This window comes from Siniperca chuatsi, linkage group LG8, assembly GCF_020085105.1.
Source record: "Siniperca chuatsi isolate FFG_IHB_CAS linkage group LG8, ASM2008510v1, whole genome shotgun sequence".
In the NCBI taxonomy this organism is placed as follows: Eukaryota; Metazoa; Chordata; class Actinopteri; order Centrarchiformes; family Sinipercidae; genus Siniperca; species Siniperca chuatsi.
Genome location: NC_058049.1, coordinates 330,001 through 347,500, shown reverse-complemented (window position 1 = coordinate 347,500; position 17,500 = coordinate 330,001). Strand labels below are relative to the sequence as shown.

The 17,500-nt window shown below is 46.6% G+C and overlaps 1 protein-coding gene across 7 annotated transcripts in view; it reads left to right on the top strand.

Annotated features, from left to right (window-relative positions):
* The window catches only part of abca1b (ATP-binding cassette, sub-family A (ABC1), member 1B), a 47,092-nt gene that overhangs the window by 20,123 nt on the left and 9,469 nt on the right, over positions 1 to 17,500 (top strand). For 4 of the 7 annotated variants that reach the window (XM_044205731.1, XM_044205735.1, XM_044205737.1 and 1 more), the window contains 29 exons: positions 424 to 664; positions 1,730 to 1,869; positions 1,952 to 2,068; positions 2,669 to 2,863; positions 2,988 to 3,193; positions 4,067 to 4,243; positions 4,334 to 4,556; positions 5,326 to 5,547; positions 5,635 to 5,839; positions 6,400 to 6,510; positions 6,656 to 6,830; positions 6,933 to 7,064; positions 7,181 to 7,458; positions 7,539 to 7,771; positions 7,859 to 7,937; positions 8,019 to 8,269; positions 8,740 to 8,791; positions 8,904 to 9,029; positions 9,304 to 9,452; positions 9,664 to 9,788; positions 9,911 to 10,009; positions 10,408 to 10,597; positions 11,155 to 11,249; positions 11,358 to 11,390; positions 11,500 to 11,605; positions 11,927 to 12,001; positions 12,606 to 12,775; positions 14,227 to 14,404; positions 14,487 to 14,602. In XM_044205731.1, the coding sequence (XP_044061666.1) occupies positions 424 to 664; positions 1,730 to 1,869; positions 1,952 to 2,068; positions 2,669 to 2,863; positions 2,988 to 3,193; positions 4,067 to 4,243; positions 4,334 to 4,556; positions 5,326 to 5,547; positions 5,635 to 5,839; positions 6,400 to 6,510; positions 6,656 to 6,830; positions 6,933 to 7,064; positions 7,181 to 7,458; positions 7,539 to 7,771; positions 7,859 to 7,937; positions 8,019 to 8,269; positions 8,740 to 8,791; positions 8,904 to 9,029; positions 9,304 to 9,452; positions 9,664 to 9,788; positions 9,911 to 10,009; positions 10,408 to 10,597; positions 11,155 to 11,249; positions 11,358 to 11,390; positions 11,500 to 11,605; positions 11,927 to 12,001; positions 12,606 to 12,775; positions 14,227 to 14,404; positions 14,487 to 14,602 (4,499 nt within the window). The remainder of the gene's footprint in view (positions 1 to 423; positions 665 to 1,729; positions 1,870 to 1,951; positions 2,069 to 2,668; positions 2,864 to 2,987; positions 3,194 to 4,066; positions 4,244 to 4,333; positions 4,557 to 5,325; positions 5,548 to 5,634; positions 5,840 to 6,399; positions 6,511 to 6,655; positions 6,831 to 6,932; positions 7,065 to 7,180; positions 7,459 to 7,538; positions 7,772 to 7,858; positions 7,938 to 8,018; positions 8,270 to 8,739; positions 8,792 to 8,903; positions 9,030 to 9,303; positions 9,453 to 9,663; positions 9,789 to 9,910; positions 10,010 to 10,407; positions 10,598 to 11,154; positions 11,250 to 11,357; positions 11,391 to 11,499; positions 11,606 to 11,926; positions 12,002 to 12,605; positions 12,776 to 14,226; positions 14,405 to 14,486; positions 14,603 to 17,500) is intronic. The other 3 variants (XM_044205734.1, XM_044205732.1, XM_044205733.1) reach the window with 3 other exon arrangements.

The window sequence follows — 17,500 nt, the reverse complement described above, 5'->3', positions numbered from 1 at the left end:
TTTGGTTGTTTGTCCTGAAGAAGTTTAGGTTTTTCCTTCCATGTCGCTTCATATTTTCACCTTTTGTGAATTTATATACTGAAGTACACTTTTGTTACTTCACTGAATAACAAATTCGAAACCGAACGACGCAAGGCGAAACTTTTCTGTCTGAACTCGCCTTCAGTAACCAGCACCCTAACAACCATCCAGCCACCACCCCAAACACCTTAGCAACCACCTGGGTGCACCTGTGCAGCCTGACACGATAACACAAACACGCGAGAAAGTAGAGCAACACGCCGGCAGCTGTGACACAGCAACCACCTGGCGGTGCCTTAGCAACCACCTGGCGGTGCCTTAGCAACCGTCACCACACATTTAGCAACACCCCAGTAACACCTGGTCCGGTTCTAACCAGTGCCCTCTCTGTGCTTCATCCAGTTGGCCAGTATGAAGAGCTGGATCGACCTGAGGAACGAGATCATCTTCCTGATGCAGAACGCCACGTCGTCGCCCAGCACCATGTACAAGGCGGTCTCCCGGATCGTGTGCGGTCACCCTGAAGGCGGCGGCCTGCAGATCAAATCCCTCAACTGGTACGAGGACAGCAACTACAAGGCTCTGTTCGGAAACCACAACAGCAGCGAGGACGAGTCCTCGTCGCTCTACGACAACTCCTCCAGTGAGTCCTCGTGGTTTATGTTCATCGCCGAGACAGATTTCATTTCCAGAAGAAGGCAGGAGTGAAAAACTGTCCGCCATTACTGCGGAGGGATTAATTCGCCCAGTAATTCTGGATTTCACTTTTTAACTGCTTATTGTCATGTTAGACATCAACATCCTGTTGAAACGATAATATAATATGTGTAATATAAAGGTCTGAAACTCTTTAAAATACATAGACCAGCTGCTGGATTATTACAGCATTGAACTGTGTGGCGTTCTCTCAGACGCCGGCTGTCGGAGCTTAGCTGGACGTTTCCTCCCGCCGTGTGATTTGGGATAAAGAGCTGAAGGATGTTAGAACTTAACACGGACTATATTTGACTCGGTGCCTCTGTGGCGCGGGTTTCCTCGTCACTCCAGTTTAAACTGCAGTAGGTCAGCAGTACATAACCAGATCTGCTCTGTATTCTTTTAATTTATTAGAAACGCAGAGAAAATAAAGTTAAATAATAATAAAGTTTCTTTTAGTTTTAAAAAACAGAAAATATATATATTTTTTTTAAATAAATAGTCAAAGGTCGAAGCCTGTGGACACTTTGTGGAAACCTGATCAAAACATTCAGCTGTTTAAATCAGTTCACTGTCAGATTCTGGATCAGTTTGGGATCAATTCAGTAACCATAGCGACAGGCTTAAATGCTCACACCTCTTTTTTACCACAGCGACAGCAGCTGAGGCTCATGGGTATTGTAGTGTTTAGAGTCGTTTACCAAACTGACAAAACAAAGTTGAAATAATTTAAACTTCACAAGTCCGCTCCTACGAAATGAACCAATCAGGATTAACCTGTGTGTGTGCGTGTGTGTGTGTGTGTGCGTGTGTGTGTGTGTGTGTGTGTGTGTGTGTGTGTGTGTGTGTGTGTGTGTGTGTGTGTGTGTGTGTGTGTGTGTGTGTGTGTGTGTGTGTGTGTGTGTGTGTGTGTGTGTGTGTGTGTGTGTGTGTGTGTGTGTGTGTGTGTGTGTGTGTGTGTGTGTGTGTGTGTGTGTGTGTGCGTGTGTGTGTGTGTGTGTGTGTTTTCCAGCTCCGTACTGTAACAGTCTGGTGAAGAACATGGACTCTAACCCGATGTCCAGGATGATCTGGCAGGCTCTGAAGCCTCTGCTGATGGGGAAGATCCTGTACACGCCCCACACCCCCGCCACCCAGAGGGTCATCCACGAGGTATGACATCACTTCCTGTCACATCACTTCCTGCAGGCGAAGCAGTCTATCTCACCTGTATCTGTATCTGTGATGCGTTCAGGTGAACCGGACCTTCCAGGAGCTCGGTGTGTTCAAGGACCTGGGCGGGATGTGGGAGGAGATGAGACCCAAAGTCTGGGACTTCATGGAGAACAGCGAGCAGATGGACGTGATCAGGGTAAACAGGCTCCGCCCACCACCTCACCTGTTCCGTCTCTCCTTCATCAAACTTTATTTTCTATTCTTTATTCTTCACTCTGTTTTCTGTTCTTTGTTTTTATATAATATATATAATATTATTTGGATCCATCAGTTTCCACGGAGCGCTCTCTAGTCTTCCTGAGCTCCAGCAACAACAAAAATAAAAACAAACCACAATTTAAAATCAATGAAACAAGCCGAATATAAAGACCTTAAAATAAATGAAATAACTACTCATGAAAAGATACTACAATGAAAACAAAAACAAAATTAAAAGCAACAAAAAGAAATACAAATAATAACAAATAATAAGTAGCATCAGTTCATCAGGTTTGATGCTGCAGACAGACGACGATCTTTAATCACAGTTCAGGGGTCAGATGTTCCCTTCAGCTCATTGCCGTCCTGTTGGGAATAATTTATCAGATGAGCGCTGATCAATCGTCATTTCTATAGCTCAAAGCAATACACTGAGTCGTTTCGGAGTTCTGTCGGTAAATAATCACATTGTTTAAAACTTTCTGCTGCAGTAAAAAATTAAATCCTCATCTGACCCTCCTTCCTGTCTGTGGTCCAGACTCTGCTGAAGAACAACGTCACTGCCAGCTTCTTCCACGCTCAGCTGGCCGACACCGACTGGACCGTGGCCGACGTCTCCAACTTCCTGTCCAAGCAGGCGCAGGACCCCCGCTCGACGGGCAGCACCATCACCTGGAGGGACGTGTTCAACGAGACCGACCAGGCCATCATGAGTATCTCCCGCTTCATGGAGGTCCGTGTTTAAGGCCACATCCAACCCCACCTGCAGACATTTACAGCTACAACTATTCTGCAGGTAAATTTACTGTATATGGAGGCGTAGAGATCACATGACCTGACTTCTGTGTGTGTGTTAGTGCGTGAACCTGGACAAACTGGAGCCGGTCTCCAGTGAGGAGCTACTGGTCAACCAGTCCATGCTGCTGCTGGAGGACAGGAAGTTCTGGGCGGGGATCGTCTTCCCGGACGTCGACCCCAACGCCACCGAGCTGCCGGCCAAACTCAACTACAAGATCCGCATGGACATCGACAACGTGGAGCGGACCAATAAGATCAAAGACGCGTAAGGACACACACACACACACACAGATGAAAGTGTTCCTGGTCCTGAATGGTGGGAACGACCTCAGTGACCCTGAAATTACTCCAGTAAAAACAACAACAAAGAGACGCCTGAGAGATGTTTGTGTACAGTCATTGTGGGGACTCATCTCCCATTTAAGGACAAACAGCAGGTCCCCACAACGTAAACCATTTAATTTTAGAGTTAAAGGAACAGGTCAACATTTATCAGATGTTGAGAATGATACCACATTCGCGTCTGTACACTAAATATGAAGCTGGTTAGCTTAGCTTAGCATAAAGACTGAAAACCGGGGGAACCGGTTAGCGTAGTCTGTCCAGACGTAACAAAATCCACACGTTAGGAAATCACTGCGCCCAGCCAAGAAATAATCCGGCACATGACCTCCTGTAAAACTACAGCGAGTCGTTTATTCACACGTGTTTGTTAGTGAGCTTTAGAGGTGCCGATGGGTGGATTTTGTTACCTTAAGGTTAGGTTAAATGTTGCGGGTAGGCATGCAGTGGTCATGGTTAGGGTTACTGTAAGTCTACAGGGAATTTAATATAAGTCAATGCACTGTCCTCCTAAGTCACAAAAACAAGTTTGTATTTTTGCTTATACTACATTGTGAGGACTCAGCTCACTGACACTGTGGGGACCGAAGAGCTAATTCTGAAAAGTTTCAGTTTGTTTTGGGGAGAAATGAAGGTATAGATCTAGTATGAAGATTAGGTACGAGAATGGTTTTACTTTGAAATCCAGAAGCGTCAACTGTGACATTAAATTACAGAGACACAGCTAACCAATCACGGCCCACCCTAAAGCAAGACGAGGCTGTGTTGTTCAGTTCAGGTCTCTCCCCCTCTTCAGGTACTGGGACCCAGGTCCTCGTGCTGACCCGTTTGAGGACATGCGGTACATCTGGGGCGGGTTTTCATACCTGCAGGACGTTATCGAGCAAGGCATCATCAGAGCGATGACGGGCACCAAGGAGAAGACGGGCGTCTACATCCAGCAGATGCCATATCCCTGCTACGTGGACGACATGTAAGAATATTCACAACCTGCTCTGGTCTTCAGTTTTCTGAGCTGCCGCCGTCTCGCCACTCATAACCTTCCCTCCATGTTCGGTCTCAGTTTCCTGCGGGTGATGAGCCGCTCCATGCCTCTCTTCATGACTCTGGCCTGGATGTACTCTGTGGCGATCATCCTGAAGAGCGTGGTGTATGAGAAGGAGGCGAGGCTGAAGGAGACCATGAGGATTATGGGATTGAATAACGGCATCTTGTGGTTCAGCTGGTTCATCAGCAGCCTGATTCCTCTGCTGATCAGCGCCGGACTGCTGGTGCTGCTGCTCAAGGTGACGACCAGGGACACGCAACACGATGAAATAATAGCATTTACAAATACACAAAAAATATTTCTCCAAAGTAGAGCTGCAACAATTAGTCGATTAATCGATTAGTCGGCAACAATTTTGATAACCGATTGATTATTCAAGTCATTGTTCAAGCAAACAACTTCAGCTTGTTCTTTGTGAGGATTTGCTGCTTTTCTTAGTCTGATGTGATAATAAATCTAATATCTTTGGACAAAACAAGCAATTTGATGGCATCACCTTGGCTTTTAGGGAATCGCAACAGCCATTTTCCCTGACATTTTATTGACCATACTGTTAATCAATTAATCAAGAAAATAATCGGCAGATTTATTGATAATTTGAATAGTCGTTAGTTACAGTCCTAGTACAAAGATTCAAATTTTCACCCTGCTGCAAATTCTGCTTATGTATGTGATTAAATGTGGGAGACCTGCAAAAAGAAAGCACAGGGAATAATAGATATCTTATTAATGGTTAAATCTGGATACAGGAGACTACTTTTGGAGTCTGGTGTTTGCTTCAGGCATCAAATGACATGAAGGTTCAGCAATCTGAAGCAGGTTTTGATTTTAAAATGTAGTAAAATTAAATAAAAACCAGTAACTATAAAACAACGTGAAGTCTTTCATTAGAAATAAAGCTGAACTTTTTTTATTAATATCTCAGCATCACTTGACTGTTTTAAAATAGCTTCTGTTATTAAACTGATGTGACGTACCTCATTCTGGACTCGTTGTGTCCCGTACAGATGGGGAACCTGCTGCCCTACAGCGACCCCGGCGTGGTATTCCTCTTCCTAGGGTCTTTCGCCGTGGTAACCATCATGCAGTGTTTCCTCCTCAGCACGGCGTTCGCCCGCGCTAACCTGGCCGCCGCCTGCGGAGGAATCATCTACTTCACCCTCTACCTGCCCTACGTGCTCTGCGTCGCCTGGCAGGACTACATCGGCTTTGGAGCCAAAGTGTTCGCTGTAAGACCTCCAAACTTCGATAAGTTCGTTATTATGATGCTGTGTTGTTACTGAACAGAGTGAGTCACACGTCCTCCTCCCCCGCAGAGCCTCCTGTCCCCCGTGGCGTTCGGGTTCGGCTGTGAGTACTTTGCTCTGTTCGAGGAGCAGGGAGTTGGTATCCAGTGGAAGAACCTGGTGTCGAGTCCTCTGGAGGAGGACGACTTCAGCCTCCGTACCACCATCATCATCATGTACTTCGACTCCTTCCTGTACGGAGTCCTCACCTGGTACATCGAGGCCGTGTTTCCAGGTGAGAGCTAACGTTGCTTTTAGCTGTGACACAGACGAGCTGAACTTTTCTTACAAGGTTTAACACCAGCGTTAAGGTTCAGTCAGACCTGAGGCTAAGAGACTTCAACTTTAGTTTCAACACTAATTATATTTTCACCAGGTGAAAGAGTTTTGGACTAAAATATTAAAGACAGAAAATGATCTGAGGGTCTTCATCAAATCCATGATGATGATGATAATAATGTTTACTCTATTACTTCTTATATTTAACATGTTCCTGCTTTTTCTTAAAAAATCTGAAAGTGTCTTTTTTTGTCACAACGGCAACATTTTCCACAGCTTTATTAGTTTCCTAAATAGTTCAGACTCTGGTCAGCAGGTGGCGGCGGACAGCGTGTAAATGTGAAACACGTTTTTACACAGAAGAAGAAGAATGTGTCTCTGGGTTTTTTGAAGCTTGACCGAGCGTCAAGGGTCTCTGCGTCTTCCCCTTTTCCTGTTGAAAAGTCATTAAGTCTACCACAGAAACGCTGATCAGTAGTCTGAGTTTTACTGAGATTTATTTGCCGTGTGTCTCAGGTCAGTACGGGATCCCTCGACCCTGGTACTTCCCCTTCACCAAGTCCTACTGGTTCGGAGAGAAAGACGGTTCCAACAAAGTCCCTCTGAACCGGAAAGGAAACCCAGAAGGTGAGCCACATGGAGGCGATACAGAGCTGCACTCACAGAAACAACAAATAAAGAGCGAAGGGGAAAAAGTGTTCATCTCCTAGAAGACTTTTCTGAAGGAGGCTTCCTGAACAGAGCACTAATTGTGTCTGCACTGTTTTTCCAGCCGTGTGTATAGAAGAGGAGCCGGCTCACCTGGAGCCCGGCGTCTACATCGAGAACCTGGTGAAGGTTTATCGTCACGGGAAGAAACTGGCGGTGGACGGACTGACACTCGGCTTCTACGAGGGACAAATCACCTCCTTCCTGGGACACAACGGAGCCGGAAAAACCACCACCATGTGAGTGAAAGACAACATCGACCAGTACAGACACCAATGCTGATAGTACAGGTCCCGATCCAGTATGTTCATCTAAATAATCTGGTCTTGCCTCACCCGCAGGTCCATCCTGACCGGTCTGTTCCCTCCGACCTCTGGTACCGCCTACATCCTGGGCAGAGACATCCGGACTGAGCTGAGCACCATCAGACAGAGTCTGGGAGTCTGTCCACAACACAACGTCCTCTTCAGCATGTGAGTCCTCCAGCGCGATACTTCAGTCAGCGTTTGTCCACGTTAGGGCTGGAAATGTCACTGTGTTTTAGTTTCAAAAGGTTTGTGACCTTGTCCATGTGTTGCGCCCCCTGCAGGCTGACGGTGGAGGAGCACATCTGGTTCTACGGCCGGCTCAAAGGCCTGTCAGAGCAGCAGGTGAAAGGTGAGATCGAACAGATCCTGCAGGACACCGGGCTGCCGCACAAACGCACCTCCAGGACCAGCGCGCTGTCCGGCGGCATGCAGAGGAAACTGTCTGTGGCTCTGGCCTTCGTCGGGGGGTCGAAGGTCGTGATCCTGGACGAGCCCACGGCCGGCGTCGACCCCTACGCCCGCAGAGGGATCTGGGATCTGCTGCTGAAGTACAGACAGGGTGAGTTGTCCCGATTGGTCGGTGTAATCACTGATTTTAAGTTCAGCTGGACTTGAATTTAACAGCCTGTCTCCCGTCAGGTCGGACCATCATCCTGTCCACACACCACATGGACGAGGCGGACATCCTGGGAGACCGGATCGCCATCATCTCCCACGGGAAGCTGTGCTGCGTGGGCTCGTCTCTGTACCTGAAGAACCAGCTGGGGACGGGTTACTACCTGACGCTGGTGAAGAAAGAACCGGAGGCGTCGCTCGGCTCCTGCAGGAACTCGTCCAGCACCGTCTCCCTCACCAAGAAGGTCTCGGCACACGTCAGTTATCATCGCTGTGCAGTATTGAAGCGGTACTTTGCTCTGTGTGCGGTATCAGTACTTTAAAGCATTGTGTTGTGTGTTCAGGAGGAGGAGGAGTGCGCCTCGGTCAGCAGCAGTGACGCAGGACTCGGCAGCGAACATGAAAGTGAGGCTGCTACCATCGGTGAGCTCTCTGGTCCCGCAGAGCGTTTGATTCGTTCACCTTCAGGTGGGTCTGATCGATGTCTTATGTCCCCGTCCTCAGAGAACGGCCCCGCGGCGTCCATCTGTGACGTCCCCTTCATCCCCCCCGACGTGTCCCTGGTCTCGGGTCTGATCCTGTGTCACGTCCCCGCCGCCCGCCTGGTGGAGGACCTCGGACACGAGCTGACCTACATCCTGCCGTACAGCGGCGCCAAGGACGGAGCCTTCGTGAAGCTCTTCAAAGACCTGGACCACAAGCTGGCCGACCTCGGCATCTCCAGCTACGGAGTGTCTGACACCACGCTGGAGGAGGTGACGTGTGGTTTTCATCTCTGAGTCTGAAGTTTAACGGGATTCAGTTCGTCCTCCGTGTCAGTCAGCAGTTAAATACTGAAACCGGCTCGTACATAAAACTTTTACCTGACGATCATAAACAGGTGGCTTCAGTCCCTCAAACGCTCTTCAGCTGCAGAGAACCAGGTTTCTGTTTGTTTGTGCTGGTATTTCACACTTTGCCGTTATATGAGTCAGATTTTGATTAATGAAGTCAAATATTTTCATCACGAGTCATTCAGAGCGTCTCCGTAACATCCAGCTGCCTCTGAACAATAAACCTGAAGTGATTCAAAGCTCCGATGATCTGAAAGGAAACTTTAGTAGATAAACTCAACGTCACGTGATTGTTTTTATTCTGCTTTTCAACACAGACACTGGAACTGAACTTCTTACATCCGAGATATATTATATTATTATTATCATTGTTTAATATTATTGTTTTGTAGATTTTCCTGAAAGTGGCTGAAGATAACGGAGTCGACACCGAAGTGCCTTCAGGTGAGGAGTGACCTCTGACCCCTGACTGTGATGTCTTTCCAAAAGTCATGAACTCCAGTCTTTACTCCATCCTGACATTAAAGATAATCTGAATGTGTGTGTGTGTGTTCAGATGGTACACTTCCTGTTCGGAGGCGGAGGAGGACTCACGCCTTCGGTGGAGGAGACCATCAGAGCTGTCTGAGACCTTTAACAGAGGACGACAACAACGACTGCAACGAGTCTGACGGAGACCCGGGTACACAAAAAGTTCTCAGTCTTTAATAACAAACAGCAGATGATGTTTCTGATCCGCCGCCGCTGATCCGGCTGAGCGAGGACTTCTTCTCTGCTCCTTTTTACGAACATCCAAACACTGGCAGTTACTTTATATACTGTAGTTGCTCCCTAGACCAGGCTGGTGTTAGCGTACTGCTAACTGGTGTTTTTGCGGTGCTAGCATTAGCATAGCTAGTCGGTGTCAGTAAAGTTTTGATGGTATATAATGCGGCTGGTGTCATGTGACCTCTCAGAGTGCAGGGAGACGGACTGGCTGAACTGTACCGAGGGTAAAGGCTCGTATCAGATGAAGGGCTGGACTCTGAAGAGGCAGCAGTTTGTGGCTCTGATGTGGAAACGGTTTCTGTACGCTCGACGCTCCAGGAAGGGCTTCTTCGCTCAGGTACGCTGACACCTGCACACCTTTTACATTTACATCAAACTATATATATATATATATATATATATATATATATATATATATATATATATATATATGCTAAAAGTTTTCTGTAATTGGCTGCCGATTTCATCACTTTGTAGTTTTTTGGCTTAGACTGTTTTTCATATCAAACTCTGAAGTTCATCTTAAAAATGAAATGTTTGTTTTGCAGATTGTTCTTCCTGCTGTGTTTGTGTGTATCGCTCTGGTCTTCAGTCTCATCGTCCCCCCGTTTGGAAAATATCCCAGTCTGGAGCTGCAGCCGTGGATGTACGAGGACCAGGTCACCTTCATCAGGTACACAACTGTCCTGAGCTGTCTCAGTCTGTCCCACACTTATTAATGGTAGAAAACATATAATAACTAATTAACAGACACGCTGACAGAGGTAAATGTGTGTGTGTGTGTGTGTGTGTTAGTGACGACGCTCCTGGAGACGCCAACATGCAGAAGTTATTAAACGCTCTGCTGGACGCTCCGGGCTTCGGGACTCGCTGCATGGACGGACATCCCATCCCGTGAGAAAACATGGCTTTAATAAATTATATTAAATATCATATTCTGGTTTACATACATGAACGATGATCAGATTTAAACATAATGCATTCAGCATCAGGCCGATGATGTCGCAGTTCCAGCATCACCACACAGGATTCTGGGTAGTGGAGTTTAAATTAGCTCTCACTGCGGACTCTTAGTTTTAGACCAGTGTCTTTGGGCTCGTGACCTTTTCTCTGTTTATTTTACTCAATGCTGTAACATTTTAAAGCAGCAATCTGCTGATACATTCATACGAAGTTTTATTCATTTGTTCATCATTTGGTCTGTTTGATGTTTTTACTTGACAAATGACGTTAAAGGTAAACTCGATATGATCACTGATTGACCGATTCGTCGGTCTCATGCCCCCCCCCAGAGAGGCTCCCTGTACGATGGGCGACGAGGACTGGCAGACTCCTGACGTCCCGGAAAGCGTCCAGCAGCTGTTCAGCTCCACTAACTGGACCATGGAGGATCCGTCTCCGGCGTGTTTCTGCAGCTGCGACGGCAAGAAGAAGATGCTGCCGGACTGTCCTGCTGGGGCCGGAGGACTGCCCCCCCCTGAGGTCAGACCGCCTGAAACAGACCTGAACCTGAACTCAGCAGGGCTGAAACTGAGGACGCTACAGTCACGTCCTCATGAGTTGTTTGGTTTTAACTGTTTTTAGACAAAGATATTGAAATATATATAATATTTCTTCATCATGATGACGACGCTGGAGCTAAAAGGAAGCATAATATAATAACGTGCGGACACCAAACCCCAACTTCTGATTATTCATTATAGTCAACACAAACAGTCTCACCACAAGGTCCATTTAGTAGCTGCTCTGGAGCTTTTGATCAGGTCACATGATCTTCATCGGCAGAGCGAGTTTGTCCAGTTGTCTTGAAATGTTTATATTTCTCTGTTTCTCGTCCACGTTGGATTCTCAGTAAAGAACCGTCAAACTTCAGCAGTCGTCTGAAAACATTTCACGTTAAAACACGTCGTTTTGAGATATTTTTCTGCCTTTGAAAATTGTCTGATTAATTTCAGGTTAGAACATTTTCCTGAAGCGAACGTGATCGAAACTGTTTGCAGTGTAATAATGTTGTTAAAGAAAGGACATCTGTTGTTCAGATGAAGCTGAGCGCCACCGACACCCTGCAGAACCTGACGGGAAGAAACATCTCCGACTACCTGGTGAAAACCTACGCTCAGATCATCGGCAAGAGGTGAGACACACACCTGGAAGACACGTCACTGTAGATGCACAGGAACACACAGAAATACTTCCCGGCCGCAGTACTCTCGGTGATCAAAGATCTGTGTGTTTGTTTCAGTCTGAAGAACAAAGTCTGGGTGAATGAATTCAGGTCAGTTTTTTTCAGTTCTTCTGTTCCGGTTTTATTTTGTAAATCGCAAAATCTGTCAGTCGTCGTTTCCGTTTTTTTCACATTTTGGATCCTGTTTTTGTCTCTGCAGGTACGGAGGCTTCTCGCTGGGCGCCAGGAGCACTCAGGTCCTCCCACCGGCCAACGAGATCGATGACGCCATCGAACGAGTCAGAAAGATCTTTGAGCTACAGAAGGTCAGTTATTCGAAACACGGCGTTTCAGTCACAGACCTTCATCTTTAAATCCAAACCAATCAAACAGGAGTCCGACCCTCCTGACACAACTGCACCGTCAGTAATGAATCATAGGAATCTCCAAATTTAGCTAGCTCCTAAGCTTGAAAAGGAACACTGGAACAACTGGACGGTCAGATGAGTTTTTATCAGACGTCCAAGTGTTCGCGTGTCGCCAGTGAAGAACTCTGATGAAGGTCCGTGTCTGAAACGTGTTTGCTGACCTGCATCAGACGGTTTCATCTCAAGTGCCGGATGTTAAAGTGACACTGTTGCTTTCAGGGAGCCGCTGCGGATCGATTCCTCGACAGTTTGTCGGGTTTCATCAACGGCTTGGACACAAAGAACAACGTCAAGGTGAGAAACGGCCGAGAGGACCAGAGAGTCCGTGAAGGGCAACGCGAGTTAGTCGGTCTGCCGATGAAGACGGTTAACTTTAATTGTTAATTGTACAAAAGGCGGCGATGTGTTGTAGATTTGACTTGTCCGGGATCTTATATAGCGGAAAGTCTCCGACAGCTGCATCAGAAACGCGACTCCTTCCGTCTCGTCTTCAGTGAAAATGTGAAATCAATCGAAGTTCGCAGCCACTCAGAGAAAAGTGGGGTCATCTCTGCAGGTGTGCTGCTGAGCATGCTCAGAAAGCGCTCAGGTGTTCAGGAAGTTTGACAAAACAATCTCCACTCGAGGTCACATGATCTGATCCATCAGCAGTTATGAAGGCTGTGTGATATGATTGAAAGCTCCTTGGAAAGCTAGTAAGTGGACCTTGAGTTGGGATTGTTTCGTCTAACTACTATTTCTACTATTATTATTATTATTATTATTATTATTATTATTATTATGCTTAATCAGGAAACAAGTTTTATCGTCTGATCAGATTATAAATCAGCCCTCAAACATTTCCTCCGATTGATTGTGATGATTAATAAGTAATAATTAGCTGTTAAACTGTCCTCAGATCTGGTTCAATAACAAAGGCTGGCACAGTATCGGATCCTTCATCAACGTGATGAACAACGGCATCCTGAGAGCAAACCTGCCTGAAGGCAGAGACGCCAGCAAGTACGGCATCAGTGCTTTCAACCATCCTCTGAACCTGACCAAGGAGCAGCTGTCTCAGGTCGCACTGTGAGTACACACCTGGCAGGAAACACACCTAGCAGGTAACACACCTGGCAGGTTACACACCTGGCAGGAAACACACCTGGCAGGTAACACACCTGGCAGGTTACACACCTGGCAGGAAACACACCTGGCAGGAAACACACCTGGCAGGTAACACACCTGGCAGGTTACACAACTGACAGGTAACACACCTGGCAGGTTACACACCTGGCAGGAAACACACCTGGCAGGAAACACACCTGGCAGGTTACACACCTGGCAGGAAACACACCTGGCAGGAAACACACCTGGCAGGAAACACACCTGGCAGGTAACACACCTGGCAGGTTACACACCTGGCAGGAAACACACCTGGCAGGAAACACACCTGGCAGGTAACACACCTGGCAGGTTACACAACTGACAGGTAACACACCTGGCAGGTTACACACCTGGCAGGAAACACACCTGGCAGGAAACACACCTGGCAGGTTACACACCTGGCAGGAAACACACCTGGCAGGTAACACACCTGGCAGGAAACACACCTGGCAGGTTACACACCTGGCAGGAAACACACCTGGCAGGTAACACACCTGGCAGGTTACACACCTGGCAGGAAACACACCTGGCAGGTAACACACTTGGCAGGAAACACACCTGGCAGGAAACACACCTGGCAGGAAACACACTTGGCAGGAAACACACTTGGCAGGAAACACACCTGGCAGGTAACACACCTGGCAGGAAACACACTTGGCAGGAAACACACTTGGCAGGAAACACACCTGACAGGTAACACACCTGGCAGGAAACACACCTGGCAGGAAACACACGACAGGAAACACACCTGGCAGGAAACACACCTGGCAGGAAACACACCTGGCAGGTAACACACCTGGCAGGAAACACACTTGGCAGGAAACACACCTGACAGGTAACACACCTGGCAGGTAACACACCTGGCAGGTAACACACCTGGCAGGTTACACACCTGGCAGGAAACACACCTGGCAGGTAACACACCTGGCAGGAAACACACCTGGCATGTAACACACGATAGGAAACACACCTGGCCGAAAACACACGTGGCAGGAAACACACGACAGGAAACACACCTGGCAGGAAACACACCTGGCAGGTAACACACCTGGCAGGTTACACACCTGGCAGGAAACACACCTGGCAGGTAACACACCTGGCAGGAAACACACTTGGCAGGAAACACACCTGACAGGTAACACACCTGGCAGGTAACACACCTGGCAGGTTACACACCTGGCAGGTAACAAACCTGGCAGGAAACACACCTGGCAGGAAACACACCTGGCAGGAAACACACCTGGCAGGAAACACACCTGGCAGGAAGTACAGCTGAACAACTAGACAGGTGTCCCCATACAGACAGTTGTGGATTCCATTGTTTTGTACATCAGGGGTCTTTACGTCTAACTCCTCCTCCTCTCCATCTCCAGGGTAACAACCTCAGTGGACGTCCTGGTGTCCATCTGCGTGATCTTCGCCATGTCCTTCGTCCCGGCCAGCTTCGTGGTCTTCCTCATCCAGGAGCGAGTCAGTAAAGCCAAACACATGCAGTTCATCAGCGGAGTGCAGCCGCTGCTGTACTGGTTGGCCAACTTCATCTGGGACATGGTGAGACGCGAAACAAACGCCCCTCCCTGTGCGTGTCAGAGTGTGTGCATCAGTGTTGATGTTGTTGTTTGTGTCGCCGCAGTGTAACTACATCGTCCCGGCAACGCTGGTCATCCTCATCTTCATCTGTTTCCAACAAAAAGCCTACGTGTCCTCCACCAACCTGCCGGTCCTCGCCCTGCTGCTGCTGCTCTACGGGTCCGATACACACTGCTGCTACACACTGCTGCTACACACTGCTACACACTGCTGCTACACACTGCTACACACTGCTACACTGCTGCTACACACTGCTGCTACACACTGCTGCTACACACTGCTGCTACACACTGCTACACACTGCTGCTACACACTGCTGCTACACACTGCTACACACTGCTGCTACACACTGCTGCTACACACTGCTACACACTGCTGCACACACTGCTACACACTGCTGCACTACTACAGCTACACTACTACACTACACACTACTGTACTACACACAGTGCTACACACTACACACACTACTACAGTGTACTACAGTGTACTACTACTACAGTGTACTACACACACTACTACACTACACACTACACACTACTACACACTACTACAGTACTACACACACTACTACAGTGTACTACACACTACTACACACTACTACAGTGTACTACACTACTACACACTACACTACACACTACTACACACTACTACACACTACTACAGTGTACTACACACTACTACTACTACAGTACACACTACTACACTACACACTACTACACACACACTACACACTACAGTACTACAGTGTACTACACTACTACACACTACTACAGTGTACACACTACACACTACAGTGTACTACACACTACTACACACTACAGTGTACTACACACTACTACACACTACTACACACTACTACACACTACTACTACTACAGTGTACTACAGTGTACTACACACTACTACACACTACAGTGTACTACACACTACTACACACTACACACTACTACAGTGTACTACAGTGTACTACACACTACTACAGTGTACTACACACTACTACACACTACTACACACTACTACAGTGTACTACACACTACTACAGTGTACTACACACTACTACACACTACTACACACTACTACAGTGTACTACACACTACTACAGTGTACTACACACTACTACACACTACTACAGTGTACTACACACTACACACTACTACACAGTACTACACACTACTACAGTGTACACACACTACAGTACTGTACTACACACACACACACTACTACAGTGTACTACACTACTACACACTACTACACACTACTACTACAGTGTACTACAGTGTACTACACACTACTACACACACTACTACTACTACACACTACTACACACTACTACACACTACTACACACTACTACAGTGTACTACACTACTACTACACTACTACACAGTGTACTACACAGTGTACTACACACTACTACAGTGTACTACACTACTACACACTACTACAGTGTACTACACACTACTACACACTGTACTACACACTACTACAGTGTACTACACACTACTACACACACTACTACAGTGTACTACACACTACTACAGTGTACTACACACTACTACTACAGTGTACTACACACTACACACACTACTACACACTACTACACACTACTACACTACACACTACTACACTACTACACTACACAGTACTACACACTACTACAGTGTACTACACACTACTACACACTACTACAGTGTACTACACACTACTACACACTACTACACACTACTACAGTGTACTACACACTACTACACACTACTACAGTGTACTACACACTACTACAGTGTACTACACACTACTACACACTACTACACACTACTACACACTACTACACTACTACACACTACTACAGTGTACTACACTACTACAGTGTACTACACACTACTACAGTGTACTACACTACACACTGTACTACACACTACTACACACTACACACTACTACTACTACACTACTACACACTACTACAGTGTACTACACACTACTACAGTGTACTACACACTACTACACACTACTACACACTACTACAGTGTACTACACACTACTACACACTACTACACACTACTACACACTACTACACACTACTACACACTACTACACACTACTACACACTACTACACACTACTACACACTACTACTACACACTACTACACACTACTACACACTACTACACACTACTACACACTACTACACACTACTACAGTGTACTACACACTACTACACACTACTACACTACTACACACTACTACACACTACTACAGTGTACTACACACTACTACACACTACTACACACTACACACTACTACACACTACTACAGTGTACTACACTACACACTACTACACAGTGTACTACACACTACTACACACTACTACAGTGTACTACACACTACTACACTACTACTACAGTGTACTACACAGTACTACTACACTACTACACACTACTACACACTACTACACACTACTACAGTGTACTACACACTACTACACACTACTACAGTGTACTACACACTACACTACTACAGTGTACTACACTGTACTACACACTACTACAGTGTACTACACACTACTACAGTGTACTACAGTGTACTACAGTGTACTACACACTACTACAGTGTACTACACACTACTACACACTACTACAGTGTACTACACACTACACACTACACTACTACACTACACACTACTACAGTGTACTACACACTACTACACACTACTACAGTACTACAGTGTACTACACACTACTACAGTGTACTACACACTACTACACACTACTACAGTGTACTACACACTACTACAGTGTACTACACACTACTACACACTACTACACACTACTACACACTACTACAGTGTACTACACACTACTACACACTACTACAGTGTACTACACTACACACTACTACAGTGTACTACACACTACTACAGTACTACACTACTACAGTGTACTACACTACAGTGTACTACACACTACTACACACTACTACACACTACTACACACTACTACACACTACTACACACTACTACACACTACTACAGTGTACTACACACTACTACACACTACTAC